This window comes from Thunnus thynnus, chromosome 13 (assembly GCF_963924715.1).
Source record: "Thunnus thynnus chromosome 13, fThuThy2.1, whole genome shotgun sequence".
Lineage (NCBI taxonomy): Eukaryota > Metazoa > Chordata > Actinopteri > Scombriformes > Scombridae > Thunnus > Thunnus thynnus.
Genome location: NC_089529.1, coordinates 19,837,164 through 19,855,223, shown reverse-complemented (window position 1 = coordinate 19,855,223; position 18,060 = coordinate 19,837,164). Strand labels below are relative to the sequence as shown.

At 39.4% G+C, this 18,060-nt stretch overlaps 1 protein-coding gene across 1 annotated transcript in view; it reads left to right on the top strand.

Annotated features, from left to right (window-relative positions):
* The window catches only part of stk10 (serine/threonine kinase 10), a 43,377-nt gene extending 25,760 nt beyond the window's left edge, over positions 1-17,617 (top strand). Inside the window, exons 6-20 of the mRNA XM_067608512.1 lie at positions 308-502; positions 1,132-1,213; positions 5,926-6,060; positions 8,355-8,693; positions 8,923-9,351; positions 11,719-11,843; positions 13,193-13,316; positions 13,667-13,846; positions 13,964-14,056; positions 14,290-14,419; positions 14,600-14,724; positions 14,838-15,026; positions 15,111-15,236; positions 15,361-15,474; positions 15,755-17,617. Coding sequence (XP_067464613.1) covers positions 308-502; positions 1,132-1,213; positions 5,926-6,060; positions 8,355-8,693; positions 8,923-9,351; positions 11,719-11,843; positions 13,193-13,316; positions 13,667-13,846; positions 13,964-14,056; positions 14,290-14,419; positions 14,600-14,724; positions 14,838-15,026; positions 15,111-15,236; positions 15,361-15,474; positions 15,755-15,895 — 2,527 coding nt within the window. The 3' untranslated portion in view covers positions 15,896-17,617. The remainder of the gene's footprint in view (positions 1-307; positions 503-1,131; positions 1,214-5,925; positions 6,061-8,354; positions 8,694-8,922; positions 9,352-11,718; positions 11,844-13,192; positions 13,317-13,666; positions 13,847-13,963; positions 14,057-14,289; positions 14,420-14,599; positions 14,725-14,837; positions 15,027-15,110; positions 15,237-15,360; positions 15,475-15,754) is intronic.
* Positions 17,618-18,060: the final 443 nt, after the last annotated feature.

The window sequence follows — 18,060 nt, the reverse complement described above, 5'->3', positions numbered from 1 at the left end:
TTAAAAACTTGATCTCGGATTTAAGGTGCATTGGTTGTACAGTATGTGGCCGGAAACATGAGCTGCGTTTTACATTCAGTACATAATCCCAAATCGTCATTTTAGGATTATGATTCTACCACAGGATGGCCGTGATTTTAAAAACAGCTTTCTCTTTCTATTTATATCAAAGATCATATGCTCTTATCTTCTCTCTCCTGAAAGTTAAATACTATGCTGCACATTCCATACATTCCAGCATTTACACAAAATAGTTAGTTATATACTAAGTAGTAATTGTTTAACCTTTGTTTTATTTCACTCTCAGGATGGCTCCAGAGGTGGTAATGTGTGAAACAATGAAGGATGCTCCGTATGACTACAAGGCTGACATCTGGTCTCTGGGAATCACTCTGATTGAGCTCGCCCAGATTGAACCTCCGCACCACGAGCTCAACCCCATGAGGGTGCTGCTGAAGATTGCCAAGTCAGAGCCCCCCAACCTGGAGCAGCCACACAAATGGTGAGAGCTACTTTGTGTTTAAAATAAACCAGAATTCAGCTGATGCCATTGGTCAATAAATGTATCAAGTAACGTGCAAATTGAGAGAGAAAGTGGAAAGTTTGAGTAAATGGAGATAAAAACCTGGTCCATCTTCATTTATTTTGTAGTATTAATGTAGATTCATTAGTTTTGGCACTGGATATGACAGGTGGAGTCAACAGGGGATTGTATCTTTCCATCTACATTGCATTAGGTCATTTAAATTTCGATTTCCAAATTTTTGCACACTCACTGTCCTGTAATCTACTGTAGACACTTCATGTATCTCATCGTCCTCCCCCCTCCACCATTTTGGCCCTTCTGAAACTACAGCAACAACTCAGCAGAGAGACACTTCAGCAAGTGCCAAACTATGACTGTTCCCAATCAAATGAGTCCAAATGTTTCATAGCAGCAAATTTAGTGCTGCAAAAACTGCATTTATCAGTTGTTGACAGGAGACTTGGGGATGTGGCGCATACTCACCATTTCTGTTGAAAGCTTTGTTTATGAAGCACAGCTGTGCACAAAGATGATCCACATGTACCAACATGCACCTTAATTTCTCTTCTTTTTGATTTAATGCTTTTTTCTACTTTTTCCCCAAGGTCACAGGGGTTTAAAGATTTCCTGAGGAAAGCTTTGGATAAAAACCCAGAGACCCGTCCGACTGCAGCACAGCTCATGGAGGTAGGCCCTGATGCAATGTGCAATTATAACCTAGCGAATAATATTATATTATACAGCACTGCACTTTGATATATGACGGAACATTGTCCTCACTCTGTCCTTATCTCGCACCAACACACATATATGGAGCCTTTTAATCTTCTATTTTAAGACCTGAAAGGAGTGATCTATTCCAAGGGAGTGAGTGGTGCCCATTGGAGGGCATGTGAGTCGGGGAGGAAAAGAAAAAGTACATGAGTGGGCAAGAAATGGAGCAGGCAGGAGTATAAAAAGTGAAAAATTTAAGTGACTTTTATTCACTTTTGAAAAACATTCAAAAAATGTTCATCTTACGGATAATACAGTTTTGGGGGGGTTTTTTTGTCAAAAAATTTGAATCATCACTTTCAGTATCTCACAAATAGTTCTTGTTTCTTATTATTACAGTCCCATTTGTTCTCCAACAACAGTAAATACACAGAAATCCAGGTTGTTGGCTCTAGTAGGAAAGGACTCACTAATATCTGAGGATGAGCTTTGATAAATGTTTCACAAAATCCAGAATCTCAAGCAAGAAGAAGAGGAAAAGTGAACAGGGTGTGGATTAAAAGCACGAGAGCAGTGTCTATTAAAATTCAGAGCCACAGTTTCCTGTCTGTTTCCCACAGCTGAGGGAATGCCAGCTATTTACATTCCCACTCTCAGCCAATAGTATGTCTGGATCACCCTGAGCTCGCCACCTCTGGCCAATTAGAGAGAGGCAGAGATGAAAATCCTAGACCCGGGCCCGCTGGGAATTCTGCATGTGCTCTCCAGTGGGGGGAAAAGAGACGGGCGCGGTCCGGTTTTTGGTGCCGTGCTGGAGGTTTTAGATGTTTATCATGCCTGCTGATCCAAACGGCTGTCAGATAACATTTACTGGAGATAGTTGTGCAATGATGAGATGAATTCTGCTGTACATTAGATGATGGATGATGTCTGTTGGTGTATGTGGCAAGTTTTAAGGCAGATTTTGTAATGCAGTTATTCATTGGGAGCATATGGATGTAGAAAACAGATGTAGTGCAGTAAATTAACAGGGAGATAATGACGAATCATAGATAAGAGGGTCTGGAGTGTGGGTGCTGAACTGAATGAGATGTGTGTGACCGTATTAGTATATATATGTATATTTATAGATTTGGTGGAGATAACAAAAGCACAAAACTTCACAAAGCCATAGCTTTTCCAAGAGCAGAGTGAGGTGGTGTTAGTGTGGAACATCTTTAAACCTCTTTCTCTCTGTGCTTTGCCTTCTGTCTGCCCCACATGTGTGCTTGTAAGGAATGTATACAAAACAACATGACACAGTATCAGTCACTTTGGCTGTGTGGCTGGCGGGAGACTATCTGGAGGACTTGTATACTGAATATAGCTTCTCCTCCCACATAGTTTCTCATGGTCAGGATTTTTTTCGGTGTTTTTTTGGCGAAGCTCCCATTCATGTTTCTGCTTTTTCAGTTTTTGATCATAGCATGCTTGGTTGTTGAGTGATTTTGCCATGGGATTATTTGGCTAGCTTTTCTCGGAGCCAGAGCTTTGTAGTTGATTTGCAACATTTACATGTACACACACACAACTCTGTATTCCCAAGTGAACCCTAACCTTAGTCATCATGACTAATGCCTAAATCCAACTCTCACCCAAGCCTTAATCTAAGCCTAATTATAGCATCAATGGGGAAATTCACCCAAATCACAAGAAAACATATTTTCTCATGTCTCTAGTGGTATCTAACCATGCATGATTGTTTTGGTATAAATGTCCCGGTTCTGAGATATTCATCTCTGAGATTTCTTCCATCATCTGAAGGAGGTTGAATTTTACCCATGGAGCTTACAGCACTAAATTACATAAAAAACAATGAAAAGGGCAACATCTCCTTCCAGAAACTGTGTCCTTGTTATTCTGGATAAACCACAGAACAAGCTATTGACTATTTTTCAGGAAATAAAAGTTTCTGTTGAACTATTTAAATGTAACTTCTCAATGCTGTGAGAAGTTTGAGGGAAGTAAATGGCAAAACTTGGACAAATAAAAGTCAAGTCAGTTTTATTTATGTAGCCAAAAATGACTACATGCTTAACCCTAACTCTTAACATAAACCTAATTATAACCTCAACCCTAGAAACAAGTCATAACCTCCAAACCGCCCTTTTGAAGAAGTGAGGACTGACCAAAAAAAAACCCTCTAAAACTCAAATTAAGCTCTTACAAAGACACAAGGCACTGTCATTGCTACAAAGGTATCTCTGCCGTCATGCATCCCCTTGCTCTGGTCCCCTAATGGGCCATTCTGTTCACATTTAACCTTTTCACACCTGGCCATGAATGTAAGACGTGAAAATCTCCAGCCTCACTGAGTCTGAAGCAATTTGAAACCTAAAAGAAAGGACATAAGCTCCACTGATCCACATCTTGATCCATTATGGCAGTAAAACAACATGACTAGATTTAACAGGGCAGGAACTCTACACTGATTGCCCTTTTTTCCCTTTGATTTGCCTCAGAGAAACTGAATTCAGCTCGAGTATGGGAGGTCTGAGTTCACTTATAACAATAAATAGCTTGAGGTTAAAATTGCAGATGTTAACTACTGTGCTGTTGGTTTTTTAATTGTGCCTGAAGGGAAAGAAGAAGAGACTCACAGATAATATTTTGATTCAAATCCAGTGTTTAATTTTACTTACTGTGTAGGCTTATCTGGACAAAATAATCCAGAGAACATATTACTATTCTAGTAATACTACTCACCTTATTTTGACTCTACCTAAATTTCTTCTTAATCTTTGTGACTCTTTTAATGGAGCTTTTCTCATCTGATAGTTCTGCTTGATTCAGTTTAAACTCCCTTTGGCTTTAATTTAAACCTTTCAAAATATTTCTAAAATTCAAATCCAATATTAAGTAAGAACGTATATAAAGTAGCCATTTTCTTGTGGATCTAGTGGAAGAGTAGATGTGGTTATTTATTTACTGCCCACTACAACACTGGCACATTTGCCACACCCTCGTCTAAGCATCACAGACTCAGAAGGAATTTTTCAAGTATATCTGGAACATTCAACGTAGCTGCAAATCAAAGTCCAACTATTTGCTCATCACAGTGAGCACCACATGTTTGTATGGTTTTTACAAGCTCATGGCTGATCTCTCAGCCTGTTAGTGTGTACTCAGGAAGTGGCAGTGTGGTTGTCAGAGCAATTTCAGTTACACTTGTGTGGCCTTCCTCTGCACCAGTTGCTGAGCTTGAGTTGAAATCATAAAACAATTGTGATGTATCAAAGTGAATAATAATAATAATATTCAAATTTTAGATTAGCCTATTAGAATAGGCTAATCTAAAATGTTTCATAAATCTCAAAAATCTGTTTCCATGCTGTTTTTGTGGAGGAATCATTTTGTAACTGTGCCATGTTTTTCAGGACATTTTCACCGTAAGATACTATTAGATGGGACTGAATATGTAACAATGTCCCTATCTAGCCAATACATTACCAATACTAAGACTCTGCTATGATCAACTGTGTGTGTGTGTGAGTGTGAGGCGTTTAAAAAAAAAAAAAGCCTAATGTTTTTCATTCACTTATTCATCTTTTAAATGTGATGTTCAGTAATAAACGATTAGATGGTACTCAGCACATACACAACCAGACCCATTAGGCAATAGCTGACTGTCACTGGAGAAATTAAAATCTGAAGCCTAATGTAATCCTCAAGGACAAGACCATGCACACAAACAACTGTGATCACACGCAACAAATGTGCACACACACATACACACTGACTTATACACACTTCACGGTCCAGCCCCACTTGTAGCCTTTCCCTTTGTCAGCTGTTCCAATTAAATTACACAGCAGTGCAAAGCATCTGAATAATAGATGGTTGGTCTTTTACCCCCGCTGCACTCAACTTATAATTTAGCTTTTTATTCTCTTTGCACTCAGCTTATTAACGCCTTGTTTGCACTCTGGTAAAACACATTTTATCTTTGGAAAATGTAGAGCTAAAGATGACTTGCTATTTTAAGGGTATGATGTTATATTCAATGTTGTTACATCAGTGCGCCATTAACGGGGAGAGTTGTATTGTACTGTATCGAGCCACTTTTGTTGTAGCAGTTCAGGAACTGGCAGGTGGCAGATAGAGTTTCCTCAGCAGTGAAAGTCCCTCGTTGCCTTGCTGGTGTGCTTCTTGTCTCTCGCTGCCTCACAGGCAAGCAAATGTACTTGACTGCAAATGAATGTTTTCCACCAGAATTTAATTTTATTATGTAGCCTGCCTTCATCTCACTGATGTCTCTATGTTTTGTATTGTCAGCTTTTAAGCCCAAAACCGCTAACATACCAAAACGTATCTCTTTGTCTTCATCCCCAGTCCAGTACTTGCAGCATCCCTCAAGCAACAGTGTCATGGTTGTTTCATGGTTGTCTAATGATACTCAGATTCATAGATAATGTGCTCTGTTTCCTTCCAGTAAATATTGTTTTTAGTTGTTATCCTGTGGTCACATAAAGTCTTTGTCCCTCTTTGTACAGGGTTAGGGTTACAGCCAATTTATTTTTAATGCTCAGGATATGATTTTTTTAAAATTAAAAACGGGGAAAAAAAGTTTCTCTTCTTTGTGAGATATGTGTCTTGCCTTAGTTAATCTCAACATCCATCTCTCTTCTTGTTTCTTGTGTCCACAGCACCCTTTTGTGAGCTCAGTGACGTCTAACCGTCCGCTACGGGAGCTGGTGGCCGAGGCCAAAGCTGAGGTCATGGAGGAAATAGAGGACAATAGAGAGGAAGGAGAGGAAGACGACGCCATGGAGCTCACTGTGGTACCAAACCTGGATCTTCTCTTTTCTGTCCTTTCATTTTCTTCTCTGTCTGAGTGGGCAGTCTTTGTTCTTCCAGTAGCTTTTCTGAAAGGTCTGGTGGCTGTAAGACGGTGGGTTATAAGAGCTCACATTCAGAAGGTTCAGGACAGTAATGGGACCGTGATCGTAATCTACTTTGAAATGTAAAAGTTAAACCACTAGATTACATTTTTCGAATTTGGCAGGTTAAATTTGGAAAAGAGCTTCTTTTGTATCACAAGATGATATAATTAAGTTGAAGCACACACACATAATAATACACAAGCATGTACTTACCTGTGTATGCACCCATGCCCCAAACAGCACATGCGTTCTGCCATAACTTTCCACGTCTCCTACTTTTGAAGTCCATGCTTGTTGACCCCTTTTGAACAGCATTTTTTGGTAAACACAGCCTTTCTGCTGAAGGATCGGAGGTCCATTATGCAGAAGCCATTCATAAATCCATAGAGAGCATAAGATTAGAAAGTGACATAGCATGAAAGTGCAGTTTTCCACCCATAGCACAAACAAAGGAACAGAAACCGGAATACTGGCATTCACCCACACCCACACATGGTTAAATATAGGTGCTGCCTTCGGCCTCGATCCTGTAGAGAAACACCGTCGCCTCACAACCCCTGATGGAGTAAATTATTTAAGGTCGTACATTGTTCTGCTGCTATACTCTGACCCTTAAATAAACACAGACGGTTTACCATACGCCAGCGGCCCACAACTATAGAGGATCCTAGAAATACTCTTGCTAACAGGAAGCTGTGACGAGACAAACGTGTGGAGCTTGTGTGGATGTTTTTCTCTTTATGAAGATGGATGTTTGCCCACATTTTTCTTCCTCCTCTAACATCAACAAGTTAGTGTGATGACTTCCCAGTCTACTGAGGTGAATAACTTGGCTCCAGTGTAGTGACAATGTAGTTTGAAAGTTCATACATCCTTGAATTTTTTGTTAGCCTTTTAAGTCCACAGCCGTCATCGCTGTGGTGTTTTTTGCGCTGCCCTTTCCAGACATTCTATAAATCAAACATTATAGGTCTTTGGATTAAGTTTAAGTTTCTGTAAATTATGTTCTGTTCATTTTCTAGTTTGGCTTTATCCTGCTCTGTTAAGGAGACTGAGGTTTTTTATACCTGACACAGAAAATGCTCTCAGACAATGAGATTTTTAAACATAAAATATTAAATTTATGTCCTCAGTCCTTGGCTAACTATGAATCATTGCAGTTGTTTCCTTGTCTCTTTCAGCAAGGGCGCAGAGCAACATTTTGACACATACAGTACAGCTATAAGACCCTGGAGGCCGGCCAAGCAGTTACCCGACCGTTTATCTCTTCCTATATATCGTACACAGCCAGACAGAGATGTTTGCTGAGACATTAGAAAAGCTAGAAGCTGCACCTGATCATAAAGATGTTTGATGGTTTTGTTTACCTGTGGTGGGAGACAGAGGAGTATGTATTTCAAGAGGCAGAATTGCTCAGTTTGACAGATAGCTGTGCAAATAGTCCCGAAATGACATTTTCAGTGGTGTTTATAATTACAGACGAAAGAACTGTCATGTCTGGAACCTTCTGCAATTAGATTGAAGACTGAGAAAATGGGCTTTTTCTGTGAAGTTACAGTATATAATTGCTGCAGAGATTCTTTCTCTTCTGGTTTCTAATGTTTTTACATTATTCAAATTGGCAGTTTTATCTAGAGTTTTAAAAATGCATTTTTGTTTAAATCTGACCTTGTGACATTATTTTGTGTTATCTGTTTTATGTTTGTATCTCACTGGACAAATCGCTTGTTTTCTTTTGTTTAATGAAGGTTAATGTAATAAATAAAATGCACATGATTTATTTTGCAAAACGCTTATCAAGAATCATATAAAATTATTGGTTATAATGCCAATAGAAACTCTCTGTCCTTGGTTGTCAGCCATGATTTACACAGACTTTTCACCTCTGTCATTATTAGTACACTTATTACTGATTAGATAGCCATCTTGGCCACAATGAAAATGTTTGTAGTGCGAGGAATGATTGCATTCCTGCTAAACCAAAGGTTAAGTTTACTTCACTGAAGGTGGAAAGCCTGAAGGACTTTGTCCATTAGCATTTGGGCTAAAACCAAATTTCAGGAAGGTTGAAAACATTAACATTTGGGAGAACACCAGTAACTTAAAACCTGAAAACCGCAAATGTTTTGTCACATCAGTGCATAACAATACTCTTCTCTCTCCTTCCTCCTTCCTCTCCCTTATTCCTTTAGTCTCCCAGTAAGGAGCCATGCCAGACCAGTCAGACAAGTTTGGAAGGAGACCAGTCTGTGGACACCCCAAGCCCCACCACTCCCTCCCCGACCATACCAACACCTTCACCTAGGAAGAGTGCAGAGGCAGAGGAGCAGCCAGAACCTGTCATGGTGGTCCCTGTTCCCCTACCGCGACAGAATCTCCCTCCAAAAGACCAGGTGGAGCTGGGGGACAAACTGCCTGATGACGTCATTCTTGATTCAGAGAAATCTGATAGCGAGGCCTTAACCAAGACGTCCAGCTCAGACTCGGGCATTGAGGATGGGAAGAGTACCCCCACATCGGAGGAGGAAAAGGTATTTTGAATTTTTAGATTCTTTGTCTGTTGCGTAATAAACCTTTGTTCAGTGACCTTTGACCAGTTTGTATTTTCATTTATTAGGCTGACTGAGAGTTTCTTGTTGAGTTATTCAAGCTTTGAGAAAATGAAAACATTCTATCTGTTGGTGGATATTCCTAAAGTTTGATTGTGGTGTACCCAAAGATTTTATATTAATAATAATAGCACTAAAATGAATTTTTCAGGTTTCTATGGAGACCCCGGAGACAGAACAGCCACCATCTCTCCCCCAACCCGAGACATCTGAGGAAGGTATCGACATCATCATGGTCTCGACAGACCCAGAGGTGCCCAAGATCCAGATCACTGAGGAGAAGAGCAGCGTTATGACTAACGGAGACCTACCAACTCCAAGCCAGAGTGCTACTGTCACTCCTACACCCACTCCCGAGACATCTTCTGCTCCAACCCCAGTACCTACACCCCGTTCTGGGCTGAATGACAGCATGACCAAGGGTACCCCACAGCGGTCATCGACAGGAGGAACCGCTGAGACTGTCTCACCTTATATCAATGGAGGGATAATCAACAAACGGTACTCATATTCAGGCAGCATGGCGTCAGAGAGCATGGACATGTCTAACAACAGGGAAAACATCTCAATGCCTTCAAGGGTGAGTCAACATGAAGCAAAACTTTCTCTTCCTAGTACTTTCTCTTCCTGTTACCTAGAAAGCACCCTGATCTGTCCTGTATAAACATCCATTCAGTCTTCTTACTTAAATGCCAGGTAGAAGGTGGCTTTACATAATGGGATATTGATACAGGGAAGATGAATGAACTCAGAATATTGACATATTCCTCTTTCACTGAAATGTTTCAGCAGAACACGTCTATAAGGTGAAATAGAGCAGTACTGAAGTGTCAAAGAGGTACAGAGGCAGCTCTCTGCTCTGTAGGAAAACACCGCCTTAGAAAAACTATTTCTCGGCCCCCACAGAGGAACTGAAACTGCATTGTGTTGTGTTTTGGGGTGTGGGTGTTCACCATCTGAAATGGAGGATTCTGCTTTCCCCACGCATTACACTGAATGTAACGGTTTATTACTGTTTATGCTTTTAAGCGATATGAACATGTTCAGTTTATTTCCTTTTTAACTGGTTAGGATTGAAGCAGACAATCACACTGAGCATTGAAGGTATTTGAAAAGTAAAAGGTGGCAATTATTTATATCCAAGTTGTCTAATTGTGAAAGAAGAGCAGCATTGTTTGAAAGTTTTGGCAATGCAATTTACAGATAATTCAGTTGGTTTGAAAAGGAGCATTTAGCTCTCTGAAAAATCAGCAAATTTGTACTTTTTTGACAATCCCAGTGAGGAAGAGGAGACACAAACCATTTAAATCATTAGACACCAAGCCTTTCTGAAGCAAAATATGTGACATTTTCCATTCATCAGGACCAATGTGGCCTTTGTGTGGGCACAGTTCAGTATTCACCACTGTGAATGGAAGTTTCTATGCAGCTCATTGTCACTCAGTTGCTTCTGGAGGCTTATGGACTGACCATGATTGAAATCCTATTGACTGTGTGTGGAGTGTTTGTGGTATGTTAAGTTTTTCCAGAACAGATTATTCAGCAAGCGACTGAGAGAATGAGAGTGAATGGGCTATCTTTGTTTTTTATTTTGCGTTAGAGGACAGGCAGGCATATTAACAGTCTTTCACTCTCTCTGCATTTGTGAGTGTGTTTCTGCACAAGTGTATGATTAAGAGCATCTGTGTTTGTGTGTACAAGAGAGCTGTGTATGTGTGTGATTTTGTGAATGACAAGTGCTGAGCTACAGAATGACCCAAACGTCCCCTGAACACAGCGACAGAGCGTGCTTAATAACACACTAAAACACACAAGTACATTGATTTATTGCTACTGTAAACAATTTGGTCGGGCACAAAGGGAATCAACAGTGCACAACAGCGCAAAAGTAGCATCCAGCAGCTGTCATCCCTGGCGGTAGCCTCACACTGTCTCATATGGAGTCTGTTTGCTCAGCTGTAGTGGCTTCATAAGGAAGCTTTTTCGGACTGGACAGCAGTTTGCACAAACTAAAGCCCTGCTCTGCCTTGAGAAGAGCTTACCTTTAGTCTTTACTAGTGTTTCTCCTCTCCTCCCCTCTCCTTTATAACGAAACTATTTATAAACCAGGAAATGACGACATCCAGGGTTTGAGCCACCCAGTGTTTGCCAAGTAAACCCTGCCCTATCAGTTTTGTAAATATTGTCAATGGAAGCTGATTTAGATAGGGGACATTGGAAATGGAAACAATTTTGTCATTCAACTATAAGGTGGGATAACGCACTGACTCATATTAAATATTTGATCTATTACATATATTATGAAGTCCCTAGACACGGTTTGGCTGGTCCATGCTGTCTTCCTCATAACTCAGAAATAAAATTCAAATTAATTTAAAAAAAGGTCATGGGCCTGTTCTAGTCAGAAATAGACTGCTCTTGTTGTGACCATTTCAGGAACTGGCAACATGTGTCGTTGTTCGACAGGGTTACTTCCTGCACGGTGCTCCCCATTACAGTGACATAATATCTTGCTGCTGGTTACAGTGAAACCAGATTGACAAGAATATTAATGCCTTTGTCAACATACACACACACACACACACACACACACATATACACACAGCTGCCTCTCCTTCTGCTAGATAATAAAGTTGACTTTGGGAATCTCACACGTATGTTAACTATAAAAAAAAAACTATAAAAAAATATGTAAAACATAAATATGGGATATCTTTGTGACACAATTAACTGTCATGTTTCATTTCCCAGCTCCATTTTCATACTCTTAAGCCCCCAACATGTCTCTCTGACTACTTGAACAATTTCCTGGCAGAGTTTCAATGTTTACTCTCAAGCACAGACAATACTGTGACGCGTGTACGCAAGTGCAATCATAGATTTTACTTGTGCCTAAGGTCTGAATTAATCTATCACCCTTTTTTGTCCCTCTCTGTCCTCCCCTCAGGACTTCTCAAGTAAGACTCTGAAGAGAACCAGGAAGTTTGTTATTGACGGCGTGCAGGTGAGCGTGACCACCTCCAAGATCATCAGGGATGACGAGAAGAAGGATGAGGAGATGAGATTCCTGAGGTATGTCTCTACAGAACACACATTCAGTGCACATACACATAAATATATATTCACCACATAGCATCTAGGTAAACAGAGTTTAGAGACGTGCACGCTCTCCATCTCTTGTTCCTTCTTTTCCAGGATAAATTTATCTGTTTTCCATTCTCTGTAAAGGAGGGCTATGAACTCAGGGGCCTGTTGCATGTTGATTTTACTTCAAATACTATTTAAGGCATCCTGCTCTTTTAGGCTTAAGCCTCTTGAGATTAGAGTCAAATATCCAAACTCTTATTGAAAAAGATGCCTTTGATTTATGGTTTGAAAGAAAAATAACATATCAGACCAGGGTGAAAATTAGGTTAGCTGTATTTTTTTGGCATAGGAGGACCAGATGTTCTGGATCCCTACAGTATTATTTTTGTTGCCTGATGACAGAAATTACTTAATAGGCCTAATATGCTTTTAAAATAAACAATTTGTATAGCTATGGCAGTATTACATACACTGCACTGCTGTTGAAGCTCAAGGGAATTCCTGGTGCATAACTCATGCCATCTAGTGGCAGAAGAAGACATTGCATCTATGACTAGACTTTGGTCTAATTTTTTACAAATAACTACAGTTATTTCAGTGTAGTAAGTCCAACTAAAATTCAATTTCACTGCATGATTTTTTTCTGCTATAGCTTACGTATCTGCCATATTTGTTTGTTTCATTATTTGGTTTCATTCGTTTGCATTAAACAGTCAGGATACTGTTAGTTCTCTAAGTAAAGTGAAGAACTTTTCCTACAGTCAAATTGTTTTAAACTTAAAACTAAAAATACATTTGCATGAAGCAATAATGTCACACTGACGTTGAGACAGCAGCCTGCTACACAACTCAAGAGTCACAAACTTCAAATAAAACACATTAGTTTCCCCTCTAATGTCATCTGCTTACCTAACTTACAAACAAGGTCACATGTCTTGTCTTGCACCTTTAAACAAACATGCTGACCACCAAGGAATATTGCACTGCCAATGTCTGTTTGCTGGCTAAACATGTGTAAATGTCATTTTGGTCGGTTTAGATGCTGGTCTAGTTCCTACTCTTCAACAGCACTGCTACCAAAACACTGTTTACCCATAAGTTGTTTCTGTGTCCTCCTGCTGACTGAGAGGAAAAAGACCATTTCCCCAAATACCATTTTTCTTCCAAAATTGTAATTTCAGTTGGACTTGATGATTGAGTTAATACATAGTAACCGTATTAACTTTTTAGTATTAAATGTTAGTATAAACTATATAACTTTGTTTAAGAAGTTGTTAAACTAAAGTTGAATATATGTTAATACTAATGACGTACATGTTTGTGTGTGTGCTTAGACGTCAGGAGCTACGTGAGCTCCGTTTGCTGCAGAAGGAAGAGCACCGTGCTCAGGCTGTCCTAAACACCAAACTGGAGTCTCAGAGAGAACAAATGCAGAGACGTTTCGACCAGGAGATGAATGTGAGTCACAGCTGTTCACACAATGAGTTGCCACTTAATTTCGGTACATATAATGTGATGCAATACAACAGCTCTGTGATAAATTCTACAGTTATGAAGATATTGTCTTTGTTGAGAACAAAGTTGTTGCCTTCACTCTATGATCATTTTAAAACCTGCAGTATGTGATGCTGTTTTCTTTAGTTTATTGCATTTAATTTTTTGGTGACAAGAGACTTGTGATAATTTGTTTTTTTCTAACTTTTCTGATACACATTAAGTATTTTTTCTCATGAAAAGAGTTGTGATCATATGGAAGTGTTTTGTTTATCACACCTCTGAAGCTCACAGCGTGTGTTGTTTCATCCTAGGCCAAGAAGAAGCACTACGATGTGGAGCTGGAAAACCTGGAGAAGCACCAGAAGCAGACTATTGAGAAGATGGAGACGGACCACAATATTAAACTCAAGGATGAGACAAAACGCATCAAAGCACAGCAGGAACGTGACCACCACAAGTTCCAGGATCAGATAAAGCACAAGAAAAAGGAGGTACACTTGAGATAACATAGAAATGATAATAGGTCTTTGCTTGCTTACCTGTTTGTCTACTTTTTAAGTTGTGTGTCACTGATTATAGTTACAATGTGCCTTCTTATCTTTATTCAGGTAAAACAATCTGTTGATAAGCTGCCCAGAAGTCAGCGTAAAGAATCCTTGAAGCAAGGGATGTATAATTTCCAAGAAATGAAGATAAGAGAGGTAAGTTGTTTGGTCAACATCATGTGGGCTTACGGTATTTCAGTGCATACTTATGTTGAGCCGGGTAGAAAAACAACATATTTTCTTCTGCTTACTGTTAAGGCTCATTAACCATTATCGTGATATGAAAAAAAAAAAAAAAAAAGAGCTCATTTCTTCCCATCTTGCTCATGTTATCCTCCAGTAGGGTAGTGACACTTTCCCTCCACGTCTTTCTCTTTTCCGTGTTTTAGGAGGAGAAATTCTTGGCAGCTCAGAAGAACTACCTTGACACCACGCTGCAGAGAATCACCTCCAACAACAAAAGAGAGATCGCAGAGATGGAGAGGAATTGTCTTGACAAGAAGCACCACTTAATCCGAGGTACATATATCAAACCAAACACAGATCCTGATCAAATGACCTCAAAGTCCTGTTGTTCTGAGCCCACCCTTGGTTTGGTGGGATGTTGAATTTGTACAGTGTTGACATATATTGTGTTTCAGACAAATCTTTTAATAACTCTTGATCATTTTTTTTCTGCACCCTCCTTTCTTTGATTAGAGCGTGAAGCTACAGTATGGGACATGGAGGAGAAAAACCTTTATGAGAGACACCAGTTATTGAAGCAGCAGTTGAAAGACCAGTACTTCCTCCAGAGGCATCAGCTTCTCAAGAAACATGACAAGGTAAATAAATCAGTGGATCACAATGCCCTGCACCCACCATTTAACTTTTATTCATATTCCTTGACTAAATATGACATGAGTGTGACATTTTGTTTATTTTCTCTGTTCTACAGGAGAAAGAACAGATGCAGTGCTACAACCAGCGGATGATTGAGATTCTGAAAGCCCGGCAGCAGCAGGAGAAGAACCGGCTGCCTAAGATCCAGCGCGGTGAGGCAAAGACCCGCATGGCCATGTTTAAGAAGAGCCTCCGCATCAACTCTTCAGGCAGCGCTTCAGAGGACAGAGAGAAGATAAAACAAGTAGGGGGGGGGAGTTTTCTTTACGCCATATTTAAGCATTCAGTTCATTATTTAGTCATTAATTCCCTTTGTTTCTCTCTCCAGTTTTCTCAGCAGGAGGAGAAGAGGCAGAAGGCAGAGAGGCTGCATCAGCAGCAGAAACACGAGAACCAGATGAGAGAGATGATCGGTCAGTGTGAAAGCAATATCAGAGAACTGCAGCAGCTACAGGTGACTATCCTACATGTCATCGTATATGTCTGTGTCTGTCATTTTTCCACTGGGATGTTTGTAGCCAATATGAGTAGAATAAATAGCCTGTAGTTGTTAAAAATGGCCGGATGTTGTGTTTCAGAATGAAAAGTGCCACCTGCTGGTTGAGAATGAGACCCAGAGGCTCAAGCAGTTGGATGAACAACACAACCAGCTGATGAAGGACTGGAGGGATCAGCTGAAACCCAGGAAGAAGGTACATGTTTCTTGTCGCAATGCTATTACAATGTGTTATACAATTTTCCTACTGTCTACTTACTAATCTCCCCCTTAATATTTTTAGATTTTCTATCAAATATGTACTAAAATAATTAAAATGCTGGTACCAGACTCTAAGTGATGAGAAAGGCTTGAGCGTTTATGTGAAATAGCCGTACAAAAACCTGCCTACCAGTTTCCATACCTCTATGTAAGCTTGTAATCTTATACATATTTTGGTCCCGTTCCCCAACCCCCTTCTCCATTTACCCTCCTAGGCCCTTGAAGATGAGCTAAACATGAAGAAAAGGGAGCAGGAGGCTTTCTTCAAGATGACCGAGATCTCTGATTGCCCAAATCCCAGTTCTCCCAACAAACTCTCCAAGTTTGTGCCTTATCCAGACTCTTCTACCACATAAAAAAAAAAAAAAACTGCCGCTGTGATGTTGTACAATTTCACCAGGCCACTGTTAGCACCCAACACATAACCATATACACACTCACAAAAAAATAGGTGTTACAATTGCCTGCTGTCTCGGTTTTTAGTTGCATTGCCTGTAATGGAAGCATATCTTTCCCTCCATTAGATTCCTTTAATGTTTTAGTGAATATTTATGTTTTAACTTGTGTTCTAAGGATTTTTTCTTTGAAAAAAAATGTTATTTGATGGATTTAAAACACATCATGTGCTTCACGTTACAAGTGCATAGTATCTGCTCCCATACAGTGTTTTAATTTCTTTTCTGTTCAAGTCCACATTATATTGCTCTTACACCAAATTTATTTGTTGTTCAAAGCATCCAGCGAGGGAATTTCCTTTTGCATGCAGAGGAAGAACGATGGTTGTATGAATGCCAGTGAGCCAGTGACTAAGCACTTTTTGTTTACCCTAAATTTTTCAGTGCCGTCTTCCGAATATGACCAAAAGTGCATCCAAAATGTAGTAATTTACTGACCTTTTTCCCATTTCTGTATGCCTCGACTCATTGACCAATTTTGTCCTTGAGTCAGACGCATGTCAGAGCTGCCAAAGTCTGTCGTTATTTATTTCTGCTGGGAAAGAATAACCTAAAGTGAAAATCCAGATTCATCACTGTAAATGTTAATTTAATTTTAATTTTTTTTTTTACCAAAACCAATGGTATGAAGGATGCTCTTATTATTTTGTATATTTGAAATGATGGGGGATGCGGCTAAATTACGTTACCAGAATTTAATAATTTCTTTTAAATGATTATTTAGAAATTAGATTTTAACAGACAAGGGAAGAGTAATTGTTAATCACATATTATGGCTTTTTTTTTTTATTCTGTTGTATTTTTACTGTAAAATCAGTCACACTGGATGGGAACTGACAAAGCCAAAGCAAAATACTGTTGTGTTCTTTTGAAGGATGTTAGATAGGGGATTTAAATCTGAATTTTAAAAAAAAATGTACTAAGTGTATAATTGTTTTACTATGTGCAGTGAAGGGACTGCCTGCTAACCAAAGTGCAATATTACATGTATGTATTTGCTAAGCTTAAAGAGGTTTATTTTTTTCTTAAACTTTGCCTTCTTTTGCACTGAGAGGGGGAATAATATGAAGAGTTTAATTCCAGAGTGCCTGAAAGTTAGTTTCATACTTTGATTAAGCAAAGAACTTTGGAATATATGTTTTTTGTCAGCAATAATTTAGGCGTTTCATTTATAATTGATGATCTGATTTTGGAATACAACTCTTTATATCATTTTTAAGGGAGTGCAACAATTCAGTCTGCTGTAAGATGCCTCTAGATGTTTAATCTTCCTCTGAAACCTAAAGTTTGCAGCTGTGGAACGTGTTGCCTTGTTGAGTGAGAGAAAGGTTTTTTTTTTTTTTTTTCTTTATTATTTTAAACCAGTTTGGCCTGCAAATTATATTGAGTCAGGTCAGCAATCAGGTACAGCTTAATCTCTCTCTCCCTCTCACACACTATCTCAGAAGTATTTAAATTTATTGTAAAAATTCTCTTTTCTGTCAAGTTTAATGGCTCCCTCTAAGTCTTCCTCTGCCTCAGTTTACATGACATTATTTGTATGGAGGTGTTGTGAGTGTGAATGAAACTGTATCAGAAGGAACCACTGTTGTAAATAACTAATAAATGCAGATTTTCTAATTACTGGATTGTGGTAGCGGCTTTTTCCTAATAGTGGTAGCTAGTGGCACCATCAGAGCACATATCATGTTATGAAGACTGTAATATGTTAATTCTGATGCCACAAGATTCGGACAACAGAGGCTGGAGCAAAGTCATCTATTACATAGAGAAAAGCAGGACCTTGAAGAAATGGCAAGATGACAGTCACCTGTACGTTAAGTTTCATCCAAGTACTTGCACCGACCATTTGTCATTTCCCAGCTACAGTATATCTTGCCATATTTAATCACGTGTTCGTTCTCATTATTCGCAGAAGCAGAAGTCATGGCCCTCGACACCAGCAAAGGGGCACTGAAGTAGGAGTGCGATAAGAGGTGGGTCACCACCACAAATGGTTTAAACCCCTTCTGTAGCAACATTTATTTGTAGTTGTGAATTCTCTCCACCCAATGACTGAGGCTTTT